Below are 10937 nucleotides of genomic sequence, written 5' to 3' on the forward strand. Positions count from 1 at the left end.
TTTCCTGTTATTTTTTGTCATGCATGTATATTTTCCTTCAATAACCTTCCCAGCATGAAGTGATGGGAACATATCCACCTAGTCTACTCATTTGGAATGTATTTTGTTTGAGTGTATTTAGTGTGCTGCTAATGAGCAATTATCTAGATTTCACAACCCCCCCACCCCCCCCCACCTAAACTCACTCCAAATAGTGTGCTGCTAATGAGCAATTATCTAGATTTCACAACCCCCCCACCCCCCCCCCCCCACCTAAACTCACTCCAAATAGTGTGCTGCTAATGAGCAATTATCTAGATTTCACAACCCCCCCACCCCCCCCCCCCCCACCTAAACTCACTCCAAATAGTGTGCTGCTAATGAGCAATTATCTAGATTTCACAACCCCCCCACCCCCCCCCCCCCACCTAAACTCACTCCAAATAGTGTGCTGCTAATGAGCAATTATCTAGATTTCACAACCCCCCCACCCCCACCCTCGTTAAAATTTGCTTGAATGTTCTGTGGTGTTGATTTGTCTAAAGCAAATATATGTTGCACTTTGCAAAATGCATGTGCACTCTACAAGTGCATTTGTTCCAGTGCTTTAGTAAATGAGCAGAAGCTCTGCTGATTTCCATCATCAAATCATATGCAAGCCTCAAAGTGTTTTCATTAATTGCCCTTGCATGTGATTGTGTACTCCTTGCAACATGAATGCCTTTTTACATTACCTCATTTACTGTAAGCTGGTTAGCAACTGCACCTGCAGAGTGCGACAACTGCAGTCTTGTAGCCTTTTTAGTCCCTAAATTCCTGCGTGTCCTAAAAGTAATTTTTTTTAGGGATTTCACAACCCCCTAAAATGTAATCAATGTTCCATCAGAGGGGGTGAGCAATCTGATAAGTGTGCCTTTCCATATTAGTTATTCCAGAACAATTAAATTATTGAATGTTATACTGATGCTGGGGAATAATGTTTTTAATTGTCTAATTTTCTTGCAATGTTAGCTTCCAAATTAATTGATTTTGGTTTTCTTGTTTGATTCCCCAGTTTCCTTCAACGCCACAGGAATGGCAGACTGTGGCATCCCATTTTGCCAGCCGTTGGGACTTTCCCAATTGTGGAGGGGCTATAGATGGGAAACATGTCCACATTGTGCCACCACCCCATTCGGGGTCATATTATTTTAATTATAAGGGGTTCCACAGTATTGTTTTAATGGCGGTGGTGTCGGCACACTATGATTTTTTATATGTGGACGTGGGGAAGAATGGCCGGATGTCGGATGGAGGAGTATTTGCCCAGACGGAGTTCTGCCAGCGTCTCCAGAGTGGTGGCCTGGGATTGCCACCTGATGAGGATAACGTGGAAGGACTCCCCTTTGTCTTCATTGCCGATGAAGCCTTTGCTCTCAGCAAGCACCTCATGAGGCCATTCCCCCAAAGAACCCTCACCCCGGAGAGGAGGGTTTTTAATTACCGGCTGGCCAGAGCTAGAAGAGTGGTTGAGAATGCGTTTGGAATTCTGGCCAGCCGGTTCCGCCTGTTTCAAACAGCCATTAATTTGGCGGAATACAAACTTAATTTTATCATTTTATCGTGCTGCATTCTGCACAACTTTTTAAATAAGCATTCTCCAAATTATATAGGCACAGTTGGGCCTGAGGCCGGACAAATAGAAGCCAACCTTACAGGCCTGGATACTGTCCGTACTGGCTTGGCCCCCCAAAGTGCCCGTCAAGTTAGACAGCAATATGTTAATTATTTTATGGGTAGGGGGGCCATTGCAATGGGCCAGGATATATAATTTTTGACAATAAAAAAATTATTGATGAAATCTTGCATTATATTTATTGCTTGCCTTTCTTTTGGGCTGTCTCCTAGGTTATGGTCGAGCAGTTGTAGTGCCAACTGTATTGTAATTTTAAATGTCTAAATAAGCTCCATTGCCACTGTAAACAACTTTTTTACAATTATAACTAAAATGATACTGAGCCTTGAAATAACAAACCACACATTTATTTAATTCCTATAAGGAGATGTTTTTATTAATGGTTGTTATGCATTCAGTTCTGCATTTAGTCTAAAATGTTCATAGACAAAAATAGAATGATATCTTAATAATGTAGCAAAATATAATTATATCTAAATATTTATACCTAATCCACAAAAAAATATTTTTGGCTTTTTGATTTTCACAAACAGGCTTATTTTTTTGTTTTGGGAAAATCAAGTTTTGTTTTGTTTTTTTTTTTTAAAGCAATTTTTTTGTTTATGTTTTTTTTTTTATCAAGTTATTTTTGTTTTTATTATTTTTTTTTAATAAAGTTTGTATATTATTTTTTTTGGTTTTTTAAAATCAAGTTTTTTAATTTTTTTTGTTTTTTTAAAATCAAGTTTTTTAATTTTTTTTGTTTTTTTTAAATCAAGTTTTTTAATTTTTTTTGTTTTTTTTAAATCAAGTTTTTTAATTTTTTTTGGTTTTTTAAAATCAAGTTTTTTTAATTTTTTTTGTTTTTTTAAAATCAAGTTTTTTAATTTTTTTTGTTTTTTTAAAATCAAGTTTTTTAATTTTTTTTGGTTTTTTAAAATCAAGTTTTTTAATATTTTTTGTTTTTTTAAAATCAAGTTTTTTAATTTTTTTTGTTTTTTTAAAATCAAGTTTTTTAATTTTTTTTGTTTTTTTAAAATCAAGTTTTTTAATTTTTTTTGTTTTTTTAAAATCAAGTTTTTTAATTTTTTTTGGTTTTTTAAAATCAAGTTTTTTTAATTTTTTTTGGTTTTTTAAAATCAATTTTTTGATTTTTTTGGTTTTTTAAAATCAATTTTTTTTTTTTTTTGTGTTTTTTTGAAAATCAAGTTTTATTTTTTTGTGGATTTTTGAGGTATTTACGAGAAACAGCCCTCCTTTTTTACATTAGGTTAAACAGCCATTTATGTTCTGCCAAAAAAAAAAAAGAGAAGGCCCAGAATGGGGTCAGCAAAACAGGAAATGAAGGACATGATTGATGTTTTGGGGTTTAAAAAAGGGCATTTAGATTCGACCCAAAACATCAATCATGTCCTTCATTTCCTGCTGCATACGATCCAGCCGATTCCGCATTTCATCGATGTCTTTATTCCAGGCCATTATTTGACCAATTAGCCGTTGGGCACTTTCAGAGGTGAAATAGTCACTTCTTGTTGTTGTACCTAAAGTGGAATGAAACCAAAAAATGTCTTTAGAAATATGCACACATACATAGTTTACCTTACCATAAATAAAGCTGTTGTCTCAGACACTGACCTGGTGGGGTGCCCATGTAGCCTAATTCCTCCACATCCTCGGGGGTGGCACTATTGCTTGAATGAAGCACAACCAGATCCCCTAAAATAGAGTAGACAAATTACATTAAACAAAAGGCAGCCATGCATAGATTAACGTAAGCTGGTGTGTCAGACACTCACCTGGTGGGGTGCCCATGTCGCCCACCTCTCCTTCCTCCACATCCTCAATGGGACTTGGGCTGATTTCCCAATCATGTTTTGCTTGGGGTGGACTGTCTTCTGGTTGTTGGCTGAGTGATTTTTCCCCTATGTGAAACAAAAAATTATTAATCTAATTAGCACACAGATATTTTAGTACATAGTAATTTTCCAACATTTGTAATGAAGTGGTTTGTGTAGAGTTCCTATTTTACCTCAATATTTAAAATTAGAAAGACATATCGGATAGATAGATATCAATATCTCAAAATATAGTTAATAATCTTTTGATCTCTCTCTATATCTGGAACAAAATCTCTAAATATCTAACTAAATGTAAAGCCAAAAAATTAAGATAACTTCAAATCTTCAAAAAGAATGTTTTACATTTCTATATCTATCTATCTACCTATCTCTATATTTCTCTCTCTCTATATATTTCTCTCTCTCTCTCTCTCTCTATATCTCTATATCTATATCTATATATATCTCTCAAAATATATATATATATATATATATATATATATATATATATATATATATATATATATATATATATATATCTCTCTCTATAGTTATATATATATATATATATATATATATATATATATATATATATATATATATATATATATATATATATATATATATATATCTCTAGATATATATATATCGATCTATCTATAGATATGTAACGAGGTTTATTAAAAGATCGTTTAAAACGATGAACAAAAAATCGGATAGGAAGGAAAAGCACATGGAGCTGTATACAAGGTAATAAACACAAGAGAAAAACACGACAAGTACTTACTTTTTTTAAGAACTTTCCGGATACGTCGGTATTGATCTGGCTCCCTGAGTTTCAGGTCAGACCATCTTTTTCTCAGTTGATCTTTGGAGCGCTGGACCCCAAAAGATGCCTGCAAAGTCTCCACGACCTTCGCCATTATTTTGGCCTTGCGCAAATTTGGCCGTGCGTACGGCCCATAATTGCCATCATAGTCGTCTTTGTGAAGAATGGCCACCATCTCCACCATCTCTTTAAAACTCATATTAGAGGCCTTAAATCTAGGCCTCATAGATTTCGCTGACGTTCCAGCCTCCGGGCTGTCTCCACTACCTGAGGTCGTCAACATTTCAGGTGTCTCCGCCATTCTTTAACTCCACTACGCGCCGTAACAAAAAATGGGCGGAGAACATGAGTTAAAATCGAACGTCAGGGGCGGGCGACGCAGGCGGAGTTTCACACATGCGTAGTGTATAAAGAGGGGCCTTGCGCACATGTCGTACGTACGTTCTGTGCGTCGAATTAGGGGGCGGAGAACATGAGTTAATTTCGAACGTCAGGGGCGGGCGACGCAGGCGGAGTTTCACACATGCGTAGTGTATAAAGAGCCTTGCGCACGTGTCGTACGTACGTTCTGTGCGTCGAATTAGGGGGCGGAGAACATGAGTTAATTTCGAACGTCAGGGGCGGGCGACGCAGGCGGAGTTTCACACATGCGTAGTGTATAAAGAGCCTTGCGCACGTGTCGTACGTACGTTCTGTGGTAGGTGATAGTGGACCTGGACGTTACAAAACGAAGGTAATTTTAGATATATATTTTTTTTTTTGGTTTTTATGGTCATGACTTTGTAGCAAGCGGCCTATATGGCTTGATAGATTGATGAGGGCTACATAGGGAGAAGATGATGAGGGGTTAGCCGAAACCTATCATAAAAGTGTTTTTTGTCTTGTGACTTCATCTTTTCCAGATATAATGAATCCCCTATTTAAGGATCCAGAGTTCCTTACATCTTTTATTTCCAAATATCGAGAGATGAGGAATTTGTGGGAGGTGAAACACCCTCAGTATTATGCTAAGCATGTGAGGAAGTCAACGCTGGAGAGACTTCTGGCCTTTGTCCAGGCGACCATCCCGGAAGCAACAATGGAGACATTGCTCAAGAAAATTGGGGTCTTGAGGAACATGTATAAGAGGGAGCATAAGAAGATCCAGGAATCAAGGAGATCAGGAGCATCAGCAGATGATGTTTATGTACCCAGGCTGTGGTACTATAATCAACTCCGTTTTCTGGATGACCAGAATGAAGCCAGGCCATCACTTTCAACCCTTCCCTCCACCCTTCCCTCCACCCCAGCAGAGGCTGATGAGGAGCAAGCTGGGTCTTCCATCCTGGATGAACCAGATATGACCATCTGGAGTCAGGTAAATTATTTTAACAAATATTTACTGTACTAATATTAATGATGTTAACTGGATGTTATAATTGTCTAAAATAATTTGGCACTCAAAATTGTGTATACATATCAATTGACAGTAGTGGCTAAATATGTTTGGCACCTGCTTGAAATAATTATGGTGTCTGATTAGACTCTTTTATTAAAGAGAAGTATTCACATTGAATTTGCTATTCATGAGACGCAAACTGTGTGTCATTGATGAACCCAAAAAAATATACTCAAACTATTGTCCTTTTTTTATACACAGGATGAGTCCATCCAGGAGGAATGTGGGGAAAGTGGCAGGCAGGAGGAGACCAGGCCCATGGACAGCCTGGAGGAGGCCGGATTCACCATCATCCTGGAGGAGGCTGGGCCCAGTGTCAGGCAGGAGGTGGCTGCTCCCAGTGAGGTGGCTGCTCCCAGTGAGGTGGCTGGGCCAAGTGAGGTGGCTGGGCCAAGTGAGGTGGCTGGGCCCAGTAGGAGCCTGACCGAATCCCAAGTGCCTCCCCTCCACCTTCCCAAAAAAAGGGCCAGGAAGGGGATGGTCACACAGGACGCATCCCTGCGCCTCATGCAAGAGGCCACCCGTTTTTTAACGAGCCCCCCCGAAGCGGAAGAATCCTATGGCTGCTACTTAGCCAGCAGGCTTCTTCAGATGGATTGGGAGCAGCGCCTCATTTGTGAGCGCCTATTTGGGGAAACAATCCATAAGGGGCTGCAGGGCACGCTAACACAAAACACCCAACTACATGAGGCAGCCCCCCCTCCTCCTCCTCCTCCTCCTCCTCCTGCCACAACTGAAACACCAGAGCCACAGCCTCAAAAGAAGGCTACAGGGAAGGCTGCAGGGCAGCGTGGAGGAAAGGCTGCAGGGAAGAGAAGAAAATGATGACCTGGGTTCAGTCTGGTCTGACAGAAGACGCAGGCTGTTGTAGGACCACAGTCTGGGGACATCTAGATCATCTGCTGGTGCTGTTGATCTCTGGGATTCTTGGACCAGATTGTGCTCCCTCTTATATGGACTCCGCAAGATCCCAATTTTCTGGTACACCGACTTTTTCCAGCGTTGACTTCCTCTTTATTTTATTTTGACCATGAATAAATGGATCTTTTTTGAGTTTAGCAAAAGACTTTATGTTTTTTCTTTGAAATCATTGATTTTACACACAATGTTAAATTAACAAGGGACAACAATCTCATTGAGTTTGAAAAAAAACACACCAAAAATACATTACTAATGTTAATAATGTTCAAGTGGTAAGTCTTGAAAATCAAAAAATTTACGTAACCAAAAACGGTGCTTTGGTTTAACTTTATCTAAAAACTAAAAAATAATCACTATAAAAAAAAAAAAAAATAATGGGTTCTTTGTGGTAACTTTACAAACCTAAAAAAAAAAAAGGGGAAAAAGTATTATTAGTATGGAAACATTGTTTTTAAAATGCATACTATATCATTCATGAGATCAAAGAGAAAAAGAATCCAGAAATCAGTTTGGGAGAACTCTGATTATGAACAGCAAAACACCTTCGTTCTTTATAGCATTCGTAAAGAAGAAATAAAATGCGCTGCATTCAACGATCACAGATTTTGCAGCGTGATGAATGTGCTACCTACAATACGAACACTAGTTTTACTAGACCGAGTGCTTCCGTTTAGTTTTTGCTTATGAGCATGCGTCGTTTTTTTGTCCGTCGGACTAGCATACAGACGAGCGGACTTCGGGGTCCGTCGTAGTTACGACGTAAAGATTTGAAGCATGCTTCAAATCTAAAGTCCGTCGGATTTGAGGCTAAAAAAGTCCGTTGAAAGTCCGGAGAAGCCCACACACGATCGGATTACCAGCCAGCTTTAGTCCATCAGCGTCCGTTGGACTTTTGTAGACGAAAAGTCCGACCGTGTGTACGCGGCATTAGATTTACTTCATTGTATCATCAGCCACAGAGGATACCACTTCAGTCACATTAGGTGTCCTCCCATTCACAAATTTATTGTGCTATTGTCTTTATAGTGTTTGGACTCTATTTCATCTTAGCCAGCACACTTTATTACTTATCATTTTTTATTTTAGCCGTTTAATTTCATATGTTTACACATTGTTACACATCATTCACGAGCGCTACACTTTTTATCTTTATTTGTCTTGGACTTTGTTTGTTTTAGTGTTAGCAGCTATATTAATTTCACTGTTTTAGTTTTTGTCAGGAAAGGGTCCATCCGCTGGTAAGACATATCGTTTGGCGTGCAGTACTGGGGTCCACCAGCAGGTGTCTCCTGGCAGTTTTGAACTGTCAGGGGAATATTTCCCTGCTGGTGTCATTTCATCTTTTGGCCGCAGTACTGACGTCCACCAGCGGATGGATCCTGGCAGTATGGAGCAGACAACACTCCCTGCGCTCAGGTGTTACTTGAAGACAATTATTGTGAGTCCCATAAATACCCGGCAAGCCCTCACATGCTTGCCTTAGTATCTCTCTCCTTGAGCCCTGACCTTGTTCGCCTGTTACCCGATCCTGAGCCTGCATCTGACCTTGTTCCCGAGCTTATCCTGACCCAGTCCCTTCTGTGTTCCTGTACCCTTCAGCCCGATCCATTCCTCCTCTGCCCTGTTGGTTCCCTGTTCTTCATTTATTGATCTCCCTGTGTATGACCTTGGCTTGGCTAACGTTTACGTTCCTGGAATATCCCTTGTTCTGCTGACCTGCCGTGTATGACCCTGGCCTGGCTGACATCTGTGATTCTGGTATTGCCCCTTGCTGTATATATTGTTGTTGTTGGTGGGTTTGTTGGGTTGTTTGGGCACTGTTTGTATTTTCTAATTATCATCTATTTTAATAAATATCATTATTCACTTTACATGCGTTTTGGGTTATCTCTGTGCAGTCCACACAGTCTGGTTTACTAATTCTCCTGACAGTTTTATTAGGGGTTTAGCATAGCAATTTTTACACATTTTTCAAATTGTGACATGTACCCAGTTGTTTTGCAGTCCATCACAATTGAGAAGCTCACACCTTAAAAATCCAACTAATTTCTTGTCTAAACCTAATGACAAAAATGTCACATATTGCAGATTACCAGTCCTTAGATGTAGTGGTTGCGTTATTTTTTTTTTTTCTTTATTTTCACCTGGTGATCCTGCCATTAACGCTTTCTGTCTTAGAATGACAACCCTTCCTTTCTGTACCTATGGAGTAGTAGTCTTGTCCCCCAAGGACAGAAAGTATGTCTTGGCACTACAGAACTGCTCCTCCTCTCTTAATCGCTATAACAAAGGTGGAAAGTCAACGTAGTTAAAAGAAAAGAACTGGGAAGGTTGATAACATTGTTTGAGATTTTGGTGTACAGGAAATGGCAAGCACGTTGGATTTCTATCAGGATAAATTGGTATTTTCTGGACTTTCTGAAAATTTATTAGCCTGAAGAAAAACAAGAAAACAAATGGAGCCACCACATGTTAGGACTGGTAACCTGAAATATAATATTTTTTTTGTTTAGATATGTAGTTGGGTCTTGATATACTTCAACACCACCATTCTTGGTGGTGTTGTTCCAGAACTGAGAACAGTTTTTCTAGCGAAATAAGACTGGTGTTTCAGTTAGTGTTCCACGAGCAGTTAAACCTACCTTCTACCCTCAGAGGACCCATTTCTGCTCAGTGTCTGTCTTGGGCTAATCACTATCATCTCTCCTGTTCTTCAGGTTTTGGGAGAATGGCCAGCCTGATGATTGGACGGGTCATGGTCTCGGCGGAGGAGAAGATTGCGTTGTGTTAAGGCATGCAAATCGATGGAATGATTGCCACTGTTCCCTGAGCTGCCGGTATATCTGTGAGCAGAAGATGTTCTAACCTGCACTGATGAGCATCAGAAAATGCCTGCGCTCTCAGTCTGCCTTTCTCCTCCATCATACTATGGCCATATAGAATATATTACTGCAAAAGTAATCCTGCAGAATATGCTGGGATTTGTAGTTCTTTTTTAATTGGAGAATATCAGAGTGTTCATACCGAGACTCTAGGATTAAAGAGAACCCCTACCTGTTAGAAGCCAAGAAAGTAAATCTTGCCTATCAGCATCCCACCTGACCTGCCCCTGACCTCTTTCCCTCACCCTGATCCTCTCATCCTCTCCCACAACCTTATTGCCAAATCCCGTGCCCAAAAGTTCCATACCCTCCATATCCGACCTTGCCTACCATACCCTTTACGCTCCTTCATCCCTTCCCCTTTTATTCATTACTAAACTACCACATAGCCCACCTCATCCTTATCATTGTCATTTATAGCACTGGGTTCCACCACCTTCCCCTTCATTGAGAACTTGCCATAGTAGCTGCCAATCCATTGTATAACCTCATAAACATGATGACAATGCTCTAATTCCAGCCTAAAAAAGATATGTTAAAGAACTACCTTTATGCCCTACTTGCTCTACCCCGATGCATTCAATCAACAGTTTACTGCGGTGAACGGCATGCCATCAGTGGCTTGAGGATTTTTACATATTCTCCAAATACCCCCAGAGTTTTTCAATATGCGATGGGACAATACGAAGATGCAAACCCTACTTAAAGTGAATCCTGATGTGTACCACATTTCACTTGGGATAGTCATCTTGTCCAATTCCAAATGCCTGCCCCATATATGTATCATACTGTCCCCTATTTTTGTTTATATATCCGTATACCTATATTATACCACTGTATACATAAATACTTTTTTCTGACTTGATTTTTTTGCTGTTGTGTTACCAGATAATAAAGCTTGCTCCAAATCAGCCCCTGAAGAAGGAATTAAACATTTAATATTCCGAAACATGTTGGGTTATTTGAATTCATGCACCCCGGTTGGCCTCCTACTATGAGACCAATCATGTGCTCCAGAACCTAGCTGTATTGCATGTATTATCATAGCATGACTATCTGTTTTGCTTTTATAATCATTTATTTTGTGTATTTTTATGTTCTTTGTGATCAATAAACTTTGTAATACTTTTTTATATACGTCCTTAGGGGTTCTCCTCAGGAAAGACACAATAAGTGAACTAGATAGTGAAAAATTCTTGGATTCACTTTGAATACGTTTTGAAATGTAGCTCTATGTGAGATCATCCAATAGTCTTCCAACAGGGTTTCCATCTGTTTTTGGGATACTGCAAAAAATGTCGGGATCAATAAACCCGACACTGGTTCTTAATCCCATCCCCCTTCGTGTACGGTGGGTGGGAGTCTGAGTAATTGACTCAAACAATGCTTTCCATGA

The 10937-nt window shown here is 39.4% G+C and overlaps 1 protein-coding gene across 2 annotated transcripts in view; it reads left to right on the top strand.

Moving 5' to 3' along the window:
* LOC141133707 (C-type lectin domain family 10 member A-like) overlaps window positions 1-10674 on the top strand; it is a 119849-nt gene extending 109175 nt beyond the window's left edge. For both annotated transcript variants that reach the window (XM_073623205.1, XM_073623204.1), the window contains exon 11: window positions 9377-10674. In XM_073623205.1, coding sequence (XP_073479306.1) covers window positions 9377-9524 — 148 coding nt within the window. In that variant the 3' untranslated portion in view covers window positions 9525-10674. The remainder of the gene's footprint in view (window positions 1-9376) is intronic.
* Window positions 10675-10937: the final 263 nt, after the last annotated feature.

Source organism: Aquarana catesbeiana, linkage group LG03, assembly GCF_042186555.1.
Source record: "Aquarana catesbeiana isolate 2022-GZ linkage group LG03, ASM4218655v1, whole genome shotgun sequence".
NCBI lineage: Eukaryota > Metazoa > Chordata > Amphibia > Anura > Ranidae > Aquarana > Aquarana catesbeiana.